Source organism: Panthera tigris, chromosome E3, assembly GCF_018350195.1.
Source record: "Panthera tigris isolate Pti1 chromosome E3, P.tigris_Pti1_mat1.1, whole genome shotgun sequence".
Taxonomy (NCBI): domain Eukaryota; kingdom Metazoa; phylum Chordata; class Mammalia; order Carnivora; family Felidae; genus Panthera; species Panthera tigris.
The window spans coordinates 4,268,506-4,284,773 of record NC_056675.1 but is presented as its reverse complement, the minus strand read 5'-3'; the positions used below and the strand labels follow the sequence as shown (position 1 = coordinate 4,284,773).

General features: G+C 57.5%; 1 protein-coding gene across 4 annotated transcripts in view; it reads left to right on the top strand.

The window, feature by feature from the left end:
• Window positions 1–250: 250 nt before the first annotated feature.
• Window positions 251–16,268, top strand: part of FBXL18 (F-box and leucine rich repeat protein 18) — a 49,225-nt gene continuing 33,207 nt past the window's right edge. The window contains exons 1-4 of one of the 4 annotated variants that reach the window (XM_042971134.1): window positions 5,247–5,438; window positions 5,591–5,806; window positions 9,109–10,652; window positions 11,848–12,042. In XM_042971134.1, coding sequence (XP_042827068.1) covers window positions 5,415–5,438; window positions 5,591–5,806; window positions 9,109–10,652; window positions 11,848–11,872 — 1,809 coding nt within the window. In that variant the 5' untranslated portion in view covers window positions 5,247–5,414 and the 3' untranslated portion in view covers window positions 11,873–12,042. Of the gene's footprint in view, window positions 371–5,246; window positions 5,439–5,590; window positions 5,807–9,108; window positions 10,653–11,847; window positions 12,043–16,268 lie in introns of those variants that run through there. The other 3 variants (XM_042971132.1, XM_042971133.1, XM_042971131.1) reach the window with 3 other exon arrangements.

Here is a 16,268-nt window from a genome sequence, read left to right as displayed (position 1 = left end):
CCCGGACAGGAAGAGGCCAGTGGGGCTGGGAAGGAGCCTGCAGAGAGCAGACGAGGGGGAAAGGAGCCAGGCCAGAGAGCCAGCTGCGGCTGAGCTGACGGGGTCCTCTCGGGCTCACCCCGCGCCCTAGCAGGACCTCTGGCACGGGCGCCGCACCCAACATGGCGGCCGCGCGGGACAGGCCGACTGGCGAGAGGAAGTGCGTCAGCAGGCGCCGGAAGTGGCTGGAGCCCCCGCCCCCTCCCGGGGTCTCTGTGGAGTCGCGGACGCGCCGGCTTTGAGCATCCCTGGCGGGCCAGGGGGAGGCCTTGGGGCTGCGGCTCCCGCGGCCGCGGCCCCGCCCGCCTTCGACATGGCCAGCTCCGGAGAGGTACGGCCGGCGCCTCTCTCCGCTCCCCTTCCTGCCGCGCGGACTTGGCTTCGCTCGGGCCTTCCCATCTCTCCCCGGTCCCCTTGCGTCCTTTCCATCCAGCCGCCTATCCCGCTCCATCCTTCCCGTCCCGACCTCGACCCCCAGCTCGGTGCCGCTTGGCCCTTTCCACCCCAGCCCAGGCGTCTGCCCTGTTTGGTCCTTCCTGCCCCGACCCTGGCCTCGGCCTCGCCGGGTCCTTCCCATCCCTGTCTTGGCCTTGCCCCCTGCCCCATCCTTGCCTCATCCCGCCCCCATCCCTCCCGGGTCCTCACCACTCCGTTCCGAAGGCACGAGCTCTCTCCTCCTTGGGTTTTCCAGCCCTTTCCCAGCCCCGCAGTCGTGATCGCCAGAGTTCTTCCCCTCCTCTGCGCCCCCAGAGTTTTCAGGCTCCTCTAGGCCTCTCAGGCCCTTTTCCCATGTACCTGGGCTCAGCCCTTGGAGCTGCGAGACTTCCCTCTTCCATGCCCGCTGTGCACCCCATCCTCTATCTTTGAATGCTCAGTTTCAGTCCTTTTCAGCACTTTGCTCTGTGCCTGCTTGTGTGACTTGGGGGGTAATGGAGGAAGGGCCGTTTCACCTGGGAGACTTTTGACTTAGCTCAGAATTCCTTCCCCAGCGCTCCACAAGTCTGGGTCTGAGTCCCTGTAACGTGGTGCAAGGTATTTTATCTGCATACCGAGGTATGGGGGTTCGGATTCTGACTAGTGTCTTTCCTATTGTTGCTTCCTGCCTTTCTTTATGTGTATTTGTGTGCACCTGTGTGTATATGTAGCACGTGGGACTTGGACCCTTGAGTGCACTTCCTGTCTTAGGGGCTTACCTAGGCTCTGGGGAACTGGAGTCAGAGGTTCAAGTGTTTTTCGAACGGGGCTGGGTGTTGGTGACAGCGCCTCTTCCTTTGAAGTGAATTAGGCTTAGAAGTGGCCCCTTGATTGAGAAGGACGGTGTGGGACTGTGGGACATACCTGCAGACTGGTGGGAGGTTTGAAGGGCTGGAAAGCTGCAGCTCTAGATTCAGGTAATTGTGTGTACTTGCGGGGCCCCGGGGGGCTGGCGCAAAGGCCCCTGTGTTCCTTGAAGCGACCTGGCCAGTGAGGCCTCTCTCGTTGCTTTGTGGGCGGCTCTTGAGTTGAGAGGAGAGAGGGCCGTCTCTTTCTACCCTGGGGATGGAAATCAAGGTCCCTTCTGGGATGGTCTATTGATTATTTGTTGATGTATAGTTCACATACCATGAAATTCACAGTGTTAGGGGGCACCTGGGTGGCTCAGTCGGTTGAGCGTCAGACTTGGGCTCAGGTCATGATCTTACGTTGAGTTGGAGCCCCGCATCTGGCCCGCTGCTGTCAGCTTGTCAGCACAGAACCTGCTTCAGATCCTCTGTCCCCTTCTGTCTGCCCCTCCCCTGCTTGCACGCTCTCATAAATAAATAAATAAATAAATAAATAAATAAAATCCACAGCTTTAAATTTATTTATCTTTTTAAAGTAAGCTTTATGCCCAACGTGGGGCTTGAACTCACAACACTGAGATCAAGAGTTGCATGCTCTACCAACTGAGCCAACCAGGTGCCCCAGAGTGGTTTTGAAAAACATAGTCACATGGTTGTGCAGCCATCCCCGCTGTAGGATTCCAGATGAGGTGGTCTGATTTTGAAAGTCATTACTGGCTTTGAAAGGTGTTTGTTTTTATTTTTATTTTTTTAAGTTTATTTTTGTGTGAGAGAGACAGGGAGTGCGCATGTGCACAGGTGAACAGAGGAGAGGGGCAGAGGGAAAGAGAAGATCCCATGCAACCTCCACGCTGTCAGTACAGAGCCCGATGTGGGGCTCAGTTTCACGACCGACCGTGAGGTCATGACCAGAGCGGAAATCAAGAGTCGGATGCTTAACCAACTGAGCCACCCAGGCGCCCCTCATTGCTGGCTTTAAAATGCAGATGCCCAGGATGGCTTCCAGAGTTTCTGGGAGTAGTGGTCTGCGGTTTTTGTAATGCTTCAAATGATTCTGAAGCCGTGGTCCGTTGCCTCACCTGGTTCGGTGTTTTTTTAACTCTTGGAAATTAAAAAATGATCCCCGTTCAGGAGCCATTCCTGGCCTAGTGAGGAAATAAGCGTCATCCGATGAGGCTGGGGTGAGGGGAGGAGGGTACCTGGTCCAGCGGTGATGAGCACGGTGAGGGTGAGGTAAGCGGGGTGCCGGATGCTGGGAGGGCTTCGTTGCATTTGAGCCTTTGAGCCAAAGTTCTGACAGGAGCAGTTTTCCTGTGTGGTGGCCTGTCTGGTGGAAGGAAACAGCTTGTGGAAAGGCTTAGAGGCACGAGGCAGGCAGGGGACATTCTAGAAATTGCTAAGAGAAACAGAGACCTGAGAAGTGGGACAGAAAATTTATGGAAACCCATAAAATTGTGCACCTCTTGAGATTGGTGTTGTGGTTTAACAAAGGTTTTATGATGTAAAATATGCTATATTTTACAATTTTACATCATGAAAGAGCGCTATAATGAGCCTTTCTGTTAGGTCCATTGGCCAGTTATTGAAAAAAAATTTTTTTTTGCATTTAGTGTTCCTTTTTTTCTTTTTAAGTCTATTTATTTATCAGAGAGAGAGAGAGAGAGAGAGAGAGAAAGAGAATCCCAAGCAGGCTCTGTACTGCCAGTGAGGAGTGCAGTGCGGGGCTCGAACTCACGAGTTGCAAGATCATGATCTGAGCCAAAGTCAGACGCTTAACCGACTGAGCTACTCAGGCACCCCTCTTTATTTGTTTTTTTAAGTAAGTTTTATGTCCGGTGTGGGGCTTGAACTCACAACTCCAAGATCAAGAGTCACATGTTCCACCAACCGAGCCAGCCAGGTGCCCTCCCATTGCCCAGAGTTAATAGTTGTTAACACATGATTATCCTTGTTTCATCTGTCTCTCCCCTTGATTTATTTAGATCATTCCAGACACCTCTTCGGTTGATTTGTGAGACCTATGATTTCTTGGGTTGCCCAATGTGAACATCTGGGAGGGGATGATTTTGGGGCAGGCACGCACTGAAGTTTCATTACTTAATTCTGCCTGAGGTTTTGTTTTTTTGTTTTGTTTTGTCTTTGCTTAAAATTTTTTTTTGTGAAATGTTACGTTCTGAAAAGTGCATAAAACTTTTTCCCCCTTACATTTTATTTTTAAAAATATTTTTAAGTCTTTTTGCTTATTTTTATTTATTTATTTAAAAAAAATCTTTTAACGTTTATTCATTTTTGAGACAGAGAGAGACAGAGCATGAATGGGGGAAGGTCAGAGAGAGAGGGAGACACAGAATGTGAAGCAGGCTCCAGGCTCTGAGCTGTCAGCACAGAGCCCGACGTGGGGCTCGAACCCACGAACCATGAGATCATGACCTGAGCTGAAGTCAGATGCTTAAACAACTGAGCCACCCAGGTGCCCCTGGGAATCATCACTTGTAACACATGCCTAGGTGATCCCTATGATTGGCTCTGGGACGCGCCAAGCTACGGAAAGTCACTAATGGTTGAGAACACTAGCCCCAGAATACAGCAACCCAGAACACTGCGGACTTGGGTCTGACGGCTGTCGTCTACCCTCACAAACCGTGGGAGGAGGGGGACAGGATCGAAGGCACCTCAGATGGAAAGGGGGCAGTGAAGGCACATGGGAAGGGCCCGTGCTGTTCCACCGTGGGAAATGTTTGCGGAAACCCTTTCCCAGGCTTGGGGAACACTTGGTGGGACAGAGAAGGGGGCTCCAGTCACAGAGCCCGGGAGAGCCTTGGAGGCTGTGTGGGGTGTGCAGGCAGGCTCTCCCTTCCCAGACTTCACGGTTGCCCCAGCAGCAGCAGGGCTCTCCAGGTCTCAGGGCTTCCATCGGTGCACATCTGTACAGAAGAAAAGTCTGGTTGGAGGAGGGGGGCTTGGAGACAGGCGGTGGAAATAATCCTGGGTGCCCTCTCCTGGGAGCGGTCAGACAGGCACCCCTTCGGTGAGGGTGCTTTAGAGGCAAGAGGATCCCTTCTGGGAAGTGCCGGGAAGATACGGGGATCCCTCCCCACCATGGGCTCCCCTGAGAGCCTCCAGTCCCTTTGCCCTTGACTTGGGAATTTCCTGTCACACTGATGAAGGGTGAGCCCCCTCTCCCGCTGGGTTGTACACATCAGCCCAGGAGAGGCGGGAGGCCCGCATCACGGAAGAAAACCTTTTGCAGATATTTACAGAAACACAGTGAAATGTGTGGACATCTTACGGGAAGTACTGGTCCGAGTTTCTAGCCAGATAGTGTGATAAGTGGGGGTAAATTGTGCAGTTCCCATCATCTAGTAGTAGCCTCGGCAATGTAAAGACGTCGGTCTAGGAGGTGCGATTTCTTCTTTATAAGGACTTTATACTGCCCTTCCTTAATGGCAGTGCTGCAAAGAGCTGCTGTCTGCCACTGTTTGAGGGCCTGACGCCCATCCCAGCAACCCCAACAGGTGAAGACATGTTGTTATCCCCAGTCTTCGTTGGTTTTTTTTTTTTTTTTAATGTTTATTTTGAGAGCGAGAGCTTGAGTGGGGGAGGGGCAGAAAGAGAGGGAGACAGAGAATCCCAAGCAGGCTCTGTGCTGTCAGCACGGAGCCTGATGTGGGGCTCGAACCCAGGAACCATGAGATTGTGACCTGAGCCGAAATTGAGAGTCAGACACTTAACTGGATGAGCCCCCCCCCTCGCCCCACCCGCCAGGTGCCCCTCTTATTATTTATTTTTTTTCCCACCTCTATTGTTTCTTGATAGACTCCTGCTACCCGAGCATGTTAAGAATATAGCGTGAGGCTGGGGGGCGCGGGAGAAGAGCCTCCTTCCCAAATGGAGAACGTTGGCCGATGGTCAGAAGTGGAGTCCGCAACTTGGCGGGCTTGATGGGAGACCTTTAGTGGGAACGGTCTCTTACATTTGGAAAAAAATTGCAATTTCATTTTGCCTCTCTTTTGAGGAGAGACCCTGGTGTGCAGATGCGAAAGGGGGTGTTGGATGGCACGGGCTCTGGCTCCGCAGGTAAGGGTTTTGGTGAAAGTACCTTCTTTCCCACAGACTGTGCTGACGGCTTCTCTTGGCATCTGTCCTTGGCCGAGGAGGCCGGGCTGAAGGCCACCTCAGGGATCCCGTGGGAATTCGGTGTCTTTCTCCCCGCCCCCCCTTATCTACAGGACACGTCCAACGAGGGCGACGCGCCCCCTGCAGCGGCCACTATGGCGGTGGGCGCCCACCTTCTCGGCTTCTCGGATGAGATCCTCCTGCACATCCTGAGCCACGTGCCCAGCACAGACCTGGTTCTGAACGTCCGGCGCACCTGCCGGAAGCTTGCAGTTCTGTGCCTGGACAAGAGCCTTACCCACACTGTGCTGCTGCAGAAGGACTATGAGGTGAGGCGCGGGTCGCGAGGTGGTGCTGGCCCGCGGGCGGGGATGGGGACGGCCCACGTGCCCCTCCGAGGACCGGCACGGCCTGGCAGGGGGGCGCCGTGCGGCTGGTGACAAAGAAGGTGGGAGCTCCGAGTCCTGACCTGCTCAACCTCCGAGACACATGGTTAGGTGATAAAAGCTAGAGACCAGAAGGCACGGCCAGTGTGGCCCCCGGGGGGAGGGCGCAGGCTCGGTGGGTGGATGCGGTGCTGGGAGGGAGGCCAACCTCCCGGCAGGTACCCCAGGAGCGGGCTGCCGGGTCCGCGGCGGGTGTTGGCACTTCGGTGGTGCGGGGGAGGCCCCATCTCGCCCCCCAGCAGCCGCGTGCCGGGCTTCAGCTGCTGCGCGACCTTCCCACCAGGCCACTCTCTGACGGCCAGGGTGGGTGTCGCCTTGTGCCTTTTCACCTGGCGTCGCGGGGGAAGGGCGCTGGGATGGCAGCAGTGCTGTTTCCGTCCGGGGCTGGGCTGTTGGTGTATCTTCTTTCCCGAAGCAGCTGCGTAAGGCTTCTTCTCGTGGAGTTACAGGAATTCTCACGTACTCTGCGTCCCTTGTCGGGTGCCTGTGTCGTACTTTCTCTCGTAGTCTGGCTTGCCTTTCCTCTTTTTTTAACGGGATCTTTTGAGAGCATAAGCGTTTGAATTTAAGTTGAAGTACAATTTATTGATTTTTTTTTTTTTTCTGAGTTCGTGTGTCTCGCATTTCTGTTGAAGAAAATTTTGTTAGACCTGAGGTCGTGAAGATTTTCTGCTGTTGTCTTACAGAAGTCTTACAGCTTTAGCTCTTCTGGTATGCGTCCAATCCCTGTTGTGTTCGTCTCTGTATGTGGTGTGAGGTAGGGATCGAGGGCTCCTTTTTTGCACGTGGCTCCTCACGGTTGCAACATCACTTATCGACAGGGTCGTCCTTTCCTTGTTAAATCGCCCTGTAATTTTTTTTTATTCTATATATATTTAATTCCAGTATAGTTAACATACAGTGTTATATTAGTTTCAGGTATACGATTTAGTGATTCAACACTTCCATACGTCACCCTGTGCTCATCATGCCAAGTGTGCTCCTTGTCACCTCTTTCTCTCATTTCCCCATCCCCTCCCCTCAGGTCACCATCAGTTATCAGTTCGTTCTCTGTACTTAAGAGTCTGTTTCTTGGTTTGTCTGTCTGTCTGCCTATCTCTTTTGCCTTTGCTCTTTTGTTTCTTTTATTTATTTATTTTTTAATTAAAAAAAATTGACTATTATTATGTTGATTTATTTTGAGAGAGAGAGAGAGAGAGACAGAATGTGAGCGGGGGAAGGGACAGAGAGAGAGAAGGAGACTCAGAATCCGAAGCAGGCTCTAGGCTGTGAGCTGTCAGCACAGAGCCTGATGCAGGGCTTGAACGCACAAGCCATGAGATCATGACTGGAGCAGAAAGTCAGATGCTTAACTGACTAAGCCACCCAGGCACCCCTATTTTTTAAAATTAAAAAGAAAATGTTTTATTTCTTTTTGTGTGAGAGTGAGAAGGTGAGGGGCAGAGAGGGAGAGAGAGAATCCCAGGCAGGCTCTGCACTATCAGCAAAGATGTGGAGCTCGAACCCACCAACCACGAGATCATGTCCTGAGCCAAAACCAAGAGTTGGACGCTTAACTGACCGAACCACCCAGGCACCCCTGCTTTTTTGTTCCTTAAATTCACGTATGAGTGAAATCATGCGGTATTTGACTTATTTCCCTCGGCATTAAACCATCTAGACCCATCCGTGTTGTCACAGATGGCAAGGTTTCATTCTTTTGCATGATTGCCTTGCACCTTTTGTTGAAAGTCAACTGACGACATATCTTAAAGATAAAAATAGAGGACTTGACCTAGCCCCAAGTTTTAGGAGACCGTGGGAAGGTTTCCTTACGGTTGTTGTGAAGCCGTGCATTTGAACCCAGAGCGAGGCCCCTCCAGAGCTTGGCTCTTTACGGGAGAACGCACTGTGCCCCTCTCTGCTGGGGGCGGGGGTGGGGGGCGGCTGAGCCCACTCCCCAGAGCCAGGGTCAGGCTTCCTGCCTGTGAGGGTTCTTTCCTGTAGAGGGAAGGGCATCTGCCCCGGCACAGTGTATCTGGAGCATTTCCGATGCGTGTGTCCTGCCCCTGCGCGGCTGTGCGTGCGCGAGTTTAGCTTAGAGCAGTGATCCGGATGCACGAACGTGACGTGCGCGGGTGCTCGAGGCAGTGTGGTTTCTGAAGGCCTCGCTGGCACAGCTGGGACGGGCAGCTGTCGGCCGCTGGCTTCCATGACCAGACGTAATGTGGCTCACCTAAGCGGTGAGGAATATTTTTGAGGAATATTTAATGTTGTGAAAATGCTTACGATGTAAAGGGCAGCGACAGCCAGGTCGGGTTTCCAGGCCACGACTTCATCGCGTGATTCGAACACCGCTCCCGCCCGCATCACGGAATAACACTTACCGTCTTCACCGGTTTTAAGTGCACGACGCTGTCCGGTACGCAGGATTACCTTTGTGGTGTCGTGCATCCATCGTCAGTGTTTCCGGAACTTTTCCATCACCCTGAACGGAAACTCTGGATCCGTTAAGCGGTGACCGCCATGCCCCTTTCCCCGGCCCCTAGTAACTTCTGCTCTGCTTTCCGTTGGTGAATTTGCCTATTGTGGGTATTTCCTGTGAGTGGAGTCACACAACATGGGATCTTCTCGGACTGGCCTGTTTCACCTAGCGTCACGTCCTCCAGGTTCACCATGTTGTGGCACGTGTCAGAGCGTCACCGTGTGGCCAAACGGTACTCCTTTGCGTGCGTGGACCGCGTTTTTGTTTATCCTCTGTCTGTTGGTGGACGTTTGGGTTGTTGCCACCCGTTGTTGCTGTGGGTAGTGCTGCCGTGTGCGTGACGGGCACGGATCGAGTCCCTGTGTCTTCCATTCCCTCGGCGGAGTTGCTGGGTCACATGGTAACCCTGGCTTTAGCTTAAGGAGGCGGCACCACACTTTTCCACACCCGCTGCACCGGTTTACATTCGCGCCCAGCTGGGGGTTCTCGACTGCGGCTTCCGGTAGGCCTGTGGGGAGGGGAGGCAGGGGCCGGCTCTCCCCTCCGGTGTCCCTCCTCTGCTGGAGCGCAGAGCCCCTGCAGGGCCCCTCGAGGCTCCGGGTTGTCCACTGCTGAGGGGGAGGGTGTGGGCCGAGGGATGAAGGGGAAGGAGCTGCCCGGTGCCTTCAGCCCCTTTCCTTCCTCCCCGCCCCTCCCCGTCCCGTCCCGTCCCGTCCCGCAGGCGAGCGAGGACAAGGTGAAGCAGGTGGTGAAGGAGATCGGCCGCGAGATCCAGCAGCTCAACATGGCCGGCTGCTACTGGCTGTCGGGCGCCACCATCGAGCACGTCGCCCGCTGCCGCGGCCTGGTGAAGGTCAACCTGTCGGGCTGCCACCTGACCTCCGTGCGCCTCTCCAAGATGCTGTCGGCCCTGCAGCACCTGCGCTCCCTGGCCATCGACGTGAGCCCCGGCTTCGATGCCGGCCAGCTGAGCGGCGAGTGCAAGGCCACGCTGAGCCGCGTGCGGGAGCTCAAGCAGACGCTGTACACGCCCTCGTACGGCGTGGTGCCCTGCTGCACCAGCCTTGAGAAGCTGCTGCTCTACTTCGAGATCCTCGACCGCACGCGGGAGGGCGCCGTCCTGTCGGGCCAGCTCATGGTGGGCCAGAGCAACGTGCCCCACTACCAGAACCTGCGGGTGTTCTACGCGCGCCTGGCGCCCGGCTACATCAACCAGGAGGTGGTGCGGCTCTACCTGGCCGTGCTCAGCGACCGCACGCCCGAGAACCTCCACGCCTTCCTCATCTCCGTGCCCGGCAGCTTCGCCGAGAGCGGGGCCACCAAGAACCTCCTGGACTCCATGGCCCGCAACGTCGCGCTGGACGCCCTGCAGCTGCCCAAGTCCTGGCTCAACGGCTCGTCCCTCCTCCAGCACATGAAGTTCAACAACCCCTTCTACTTCAGCTTCAGCCGCTGCGCCCTGTCCGGCGGCCACCTGATCCAGCGGGTCATCAACGGCGGGAGGGACCTGCGGAGCCTGGCCAGCCTGAACCTCAGCGGCTGCGTGCACTGCCTGTCCCCGGACTCGCTGCTCCGCAAGGCGGAGGACGATATCGACAGCGGCATCCTGGAGACGCTCGTGGCGTCCTGCCACAACCTGCAGCACCTCAACCTGTCGGCCGCCCACCACCACAGCGCCGACGGCCCGGGCCGCCACCTCTGCCAGCTGCTGGCCCGGCTGCGCCGCCTGCGCTCCCTGTCCCTGCCCGTGTGCTCCGTGGCCGAGGCGGCGCCGCGGGCCGACCGCGCCCCGGCCCAGCCCGCCCCGCACGCCGTGCCCCGCGGCTTCGGCAAGAAGGTGCGCATCGGCGTGCCGTCGTACTCCGGCCCCCTCCCGGGGCAGGCGGCCCCCCAGCCCTCCTCCGTGTTCTGGGCTCTGCTGAAGAACGTGCCCTTTCTGGAACGCCTCGAGCTCATCGGGTCCAGCTTCTCCTCCGCCATGCCGCGCAACGAGCCCGCCATCCGCAACTCCCTCCCGCCCTGCAGCCGGGCGCAGAGCGTCGGGGACTCGGAGGTGGCCGCCGTCGGCCAGCTGGCCTTCCTGAGGCACCTGACGCTGGCCCAGCTGCCCGGCATCCTGACGGGCTCCGGGCTGGTCAGCATCGGCCTGCAGTGCCAGCAGCTGCAGTCCCTGTCGCTGGCCAACCTGGGCCTGATGGGGAAGGTGGTCTACACGTCCGCCCTCTCGGACATGCTGAAGCATTGCAAGCGGCTGAAGGACCTCAGGTGAGGGGGCCTGGCGGCTCCGCCGTGGCCGCCGCCGGCCCTTCGGAGGCTTGAGAGGAGGCAGGGGGACGTGAGCGGCTCGGGCCCTCGCGTGGCAGACGTTCGCGTACCTGCTGCCCGTCTGCCGGGGTGGAGGAGGGGCGGGCTGTCCTCTAGCCGCCGAGGGCCTGGGGGGCGGTGGGGCCCGACCGGGGCTGGGGTGCGGTGACGAGACTCAGGGAGGCAGCAGGGGGCGGAGGCCGGGGCGGGAGGCAGGCGTGTCCGCATCGCTGCGGTCGGTCGTTTGAGTGGTGGCTCTAGAAGATGCCGCTGTGTGCGCGGTCCTGGTCAGTCCTCGCGACGACCCCAGGAGGCGGCTGTTGCCCCACGTAGCGGAGCTGGTGAGGGGTGGTGCCAGGAGCCGAACTCGGGGCTTTCCGTCCGACTGTGTGCTTTTTGAAGCCAAGAGTCAGAGGGCGCTGGGAGGAGACTCGAGGCCAAGGCTTTCTGGAAAAGCGGGAGGCATGTACCGGGGCCCCGGGGTCTTGCAGACACACCGGGTGCTCAAAAGCACGGGTGAGGTGGGGCGGGCAGCCAGGTGAGGTGAACGCACTAGAGCCGGCGGAGGGAGCAGTCCCGTCTCCGGCTGGGAAAGGCCCCCCTGGCACCCGCCCGGACCGGAGGAGCCGGAGACAGGGGCGCTGAAAGGGGGCGGTGCTTGCTGTAGGCAGGTGACAGCGGCCCAGAGCGAGGTGGCAGGCTGATCTGAGAGAGGAGAGGGTGAGGGGCAGGACCCACCCAGGCTGCTGTCCTAAGAGTCCAGACACAGCGGACTCTCGCTGAATTGAGCCGTGGAGTGAGGGGGGTTCTTGTGAGCATCGAAAGGGTAAGCCTTTGGGGGTGCCGGGGCGGCTCAGCGGGTTAAGCGTCGGCCCTTGATTTCGGTTCAGGTCGTGGTCTCACAGTTTCATGAGTTTGAGCCCTGCATTGGGCTGACAGTGCAGAGCCTGCTTGGGATTCTCTCTCTCTCTCTCTCTCTCTCTCTCTCTCTCTCTCTCTCTCTCTCTCTCTCTCTCCCCCCCCACACACACACACACACTTCTCCCCCCACCTCAGAATAAATAAATAAGCTTTAAAAATAAAATAAAATAAACTTAAAAAAATAAATACAGGGTAAGCCTTGGTTGACCTGAGACATGTTTGAAAATCTTGACAGATCTGGTCTTGAAAAATTGCGCTGAGCTTGAAAAATCACACTGTTTCCCAGAATCTACTGGAAGGTATGGTGGGGCGGATGCCAGCTCTGCTGGGGCTTCAGGTTGGGGAGGATGTAGCGGCCGGGCTCAGATCACTCAGCTGGTCTCCCTGTCAGGCTGGAGCTGTGGGGTGGCTGGTGGGTGGCGCGAGAGCAGGAGCACTGAGGCGCGTGTGTGTGTCACTGTCCCCACAGTGGTCAGCGCGCACTTTGCGTTTTTGCCGAGTGCCAGGTGCTAAGCCAGGGGCTGTCGGGCACCGTCTAGTCCCCGTGACAGCCCTTCATCGTTCCCGTTTCACAGACGAAGTAGTGGAAGCTTGAAGGAGGAGCTGAGGTTCACCCAGCTCAGTCGAACTCCAGAGCTTGACCTTGGCCCCAGGTCGTGCCAAATGGAAACCACTGTGCCTTTGCAGGCTTCCACTTTCCCCTCAGAAGGCGTCCTCTGACAGGAAATGGGGCCGGCTGAGTGCTTTGCCGCTCCCGCTCTGGAGCCTTCTAGGGGTCCTCTGCAGGCTGTGCCTGCCGTCTGTCCACTCTCCCTCCAAGCGCGATCCACACTGCGGCTCCTGAGGCCCTGCCGTCGGGGGTGAGAATCCCAGGATCCGACCCGGCAGAGCAGGGAGAGTAGGCCTCCGTGTTTTCCCGCCGTGTCGGATCCACACACCCTGGATGTGCGGCTTCGGTCGTTAGCCCGAGTGTCCACGGAACCCCGTATTTGGGGGAGGGGGCAGTTGTCCATGCCGTGTCCCGTGCGTTCCAGTTACCCTCGCTTCGAGAATCGCAATGCTGTGTTGTTAGAACCCCCTGGTTTAGACCTGAGTCAAAGTTAACCTCCCGGGAACTTTGAGGTGCGGTGTGTGCCTGGCTCTGGCCGCGGCCTCCCCAGCCACGTTCGGCCTTGCCCAGGGGTGATACAAGGCGTCACGAAACGGTTAAGGACGCTCGCTGGGCAGCGTTGCTGTTCCCATTGCAGGGACCTTTGGGACCCTCTGTCCTGCCGCAGGTGCGGAGTGCCCGGGTAGGTTGGAGGAGTGAGGACCGCAGGCCTGCTCTTTACTTCCTGCCACCCCCCCCCCCGACGTCCCCCTTCCTGCCCACCTCTGCCTTGTGGCCCAAATTCCATCCTCTCTGTTAATTTCTGTGGCTTGGGCGCCTCTCCTGCCGGGTTGGGGTGTGGCATCAGCCGCCGGGGACGGAGGAGGGGCCCCGGCTGCAGCGGGCGGCCCCCTCCACCACCGTCTTCATGGGACGGGCCTCTCTGACGTCAGAGGCTTGGATGCCTGTCTTTTTGCCTCTGTATCTGCAGCAGCAGGAATCTGCTCCCTCCTCCACTGGTCCTTCTCTGTCCAGTGCCTTGTCCCACCTTGCTTTTTCTTGGGCCTTTGCCGTCACATCGCTGGCCTTTCCGGAAGGAGCGGTGATCAGCATGCGGTCAGCGGGCCACATTTCGCTCAAAGCTGCAGATGGGTCCTGGTATATATTTAGCAAACAGAAAACTCCCCGGGTCTGCAACCCTGTTAACCTGTTGGGAGTCTTGAGATTAGGAGGAATTGAACATTCCCCAAAATTGGGGGCGGGTGAACACCTGAGTTCTAATTTCACTAAATTCTGAGTCAAGGTATTTCTGGATCTCTCCTCTTTGCGATCGGGGTTTTGTTTGTTTGGTTTTTTTTCTTTTTTCTTTCTTGCCAACCCATTAAACCTTGTGCCTTTTCTGGCCGTGCTATTGGGGAGTGTTTGGTCATCGTCCGGGAGTGTTTGATAAAAACGGAAGTCGATGAAAATGAAATTAAGTAAAATACAGCACCTAATTTAATAAGTCAAAGTAGTCAGAATCTCTGCCCCAAATGCCTGCCTCACGTCCACAGCGTTACATGTCTGCTGCCTGTGGGGCTACCTGGACATGGCAGGTGCTGCCGGCTCCCTGGGCTGCTGGACGCCTAACACAGGCCCCCTTCGGACTGGCTCTGCCTGCCTCACCCTGCTCCTAGATCCTCCACCTGTAAAGTGGGGCTGGTGAGAGCAAAGCACTTTGTACCTGGAGGGCCTACAGAACAGGGTTAGCACCTGTAATACCCACGATAATTCTTTCTTTAAAAAATTTTTTTTTTAATGTTTATTTATTTTTGAGAGAAAGAGAGAGAGAGCAGGCATGAGTAGGGGAGGGGCAGAGAGAGAGGGAGACACAGAATCTAAAGCAGGCTCCAGGCTCTGAGCTGTCAGCACAGAGCCCGACGCGGGGCTCGAACCCCCGAGCCATGAGATCATGACCTGAGCCGAAGTCGGACGCTTAACCGACTGAGCCAGACGGGCGCTTACTTTTAAATGAGTAAAAATGGAGTCAAATCAAGCGTACAGTTCCTCAGCGGTATTAGCCACATTTCAGCCGGTCGGGAACCGCATGTGCTGGTGGCTTCCATGTTGGACAGAACACACATGGAGATTGTTCCCATCTGCACACAAGGTTTTGTTGGACAGAGCCGAGTTAATGCCAGGGTCCCGAGATGGGGTGTGTCGGGTGTTTCGGGAGCAGCCAGGAGCCCGTGTGACTGGAGGGGAGCAGAAGGGCAGGTCACACCGCTGTACTGAAACAGACTGGGGCCAGGGCAGGAGCAGGGGTGCTGTCACTGTCGGGGAGGCCGTGTCAGACATTCGGGGAGAGACCCAAGAATTTGCTGATTGATCAGATACGTGGGGCGGGTGGGAGGGCTCAAGGATGGGTCCAGACGATGCTGACGCTTTCGGCCCGAGCATTTGGGCTGATGCGGTCGTCATCATCTGCGATGGGGAGGCTGTGGGGCACAGCTGTGCACGTGTGTCCCAGAGTTTGAGAGGCGGTGGACTCCAGCCAGCACGTGGAACTAAGCAGACCACAGACCGGGCCCGGGGTCACCCAGTCAGGAGGTGGAAGAATCAGCAAAGCCGACTGAGCAGGAGCCGGCAGGGAGGCAGGGAGCCGGCAGATGGAGGGGGAAGGTGTTCCAGAAGCTAGAGGAAGGGACTGTAGGAAGTGACTGCTGTTGGATCCTGTTGGTGTACTTGTGACGGCTGCCAGCTGTTTTTTCCCGCACTCATAGGTGTTGACTCCTTTGACATTTTGAACGACCCCGGGAGTGGAGCTATTATTGTCCCCTTTTGCAGATGAGGAAAGTGAGGCCCAGAGGATTAAGGAGCTTGCTTGAGCCACACAGCTGGTCTGTGGCACTTCCTGCCTCACAGGGCCTGTTGAGCGTTGAGCGGGGTAACACAGCAGCATTTAGTGGTCCTGAGTGGCTTCTGCAGCTGGAACGTGACCCTTGTGGCTCAGGTCCTCCCCAGGAGCAAGGCTGTGCGGGAGTTCGGTGGCTGGGGAGGCCTGTGGGGCCCGGGCTAGATGGGTTTTGTAGGTCGGCCCGGGAACTTGACCGCCGCTCATAATGGACTCTCTGTGCACGCTGGCTGCCGAGAACCGTGTCCGATCAGAGCTGGGTACTGCCTGTTCAGAACAAACACCAGTTTCTAAAACGCAGCCAAATGGCCCCGTTCCCCTGGATTCTCGCCTTCTGCGGCAAGCCGAGCCCAGGGAGGCTGAGGGACAGGAGCAGGTGGCACTTGCCCGCCTGCCGTGGGCAGGAGCTGCAGAAAGGAGATGGCGTCCCGTGCTCCGGAGACACCGGCACGCTACATCTCCCCGGGCAGCTCCCGCACTTCCCGGCAGAACGTCCCTGAGGTGGCCGGTGCCGCCACCGCTGTGCCCATCAGCGAGGCCCATCAGGACTCCTGGCGGGGCGCGGCCTCCACGCAGCCAGGACCCCTCCCGCGGGGAGGTGGTGCGGGAACACGTCGTGCTGACAGCGCCTCGCGTTTCGCACGCACCTCGGCAGGGAGAGGAGCCCACGCCGCACAGAGCAGGGCGCCTTCTTTCCCAGGGCTGATGAAGCCCTGCCTCCTGGGGGAGGGAGGGGAAGGCATCACCCTGAGTCACCCCGGGCTGCTCGCGACCTCAGAACCAGGGCGGCGTCTGGATGGAAGTGAGAGGACTGGTTTGGAGCCAGGCCCTGGAGGTCGTCCCAGGACCGCCCTCGAGGCCCGGGCCCTCCGGAGGTGGGTGGGCTGATAGGGGACGCTCCCCGAGCGCCTTCCTGTGCCCACAGAACCTTCAGGAGACCAGGCTGCCTTTCAGGGAGTGGGCTTTGGAGGCCAGATCCTCCCTGAGCTGAGCGGAAGGTTGAGGCGCGGCTGAGGGGGACGACTGCCTCCCGAGGCAAAAGTGATTCCGGTGGATCGTTTTCCTCACCCTCTGACCAGAGGGCAGGCACTGGCAGCCACCGACACCCGGCCATTTCTGCCACCAGGCCGTGCGGGGAGCCGGGGGGAGGTTTGGACGGGCCACCCCCCCTTGT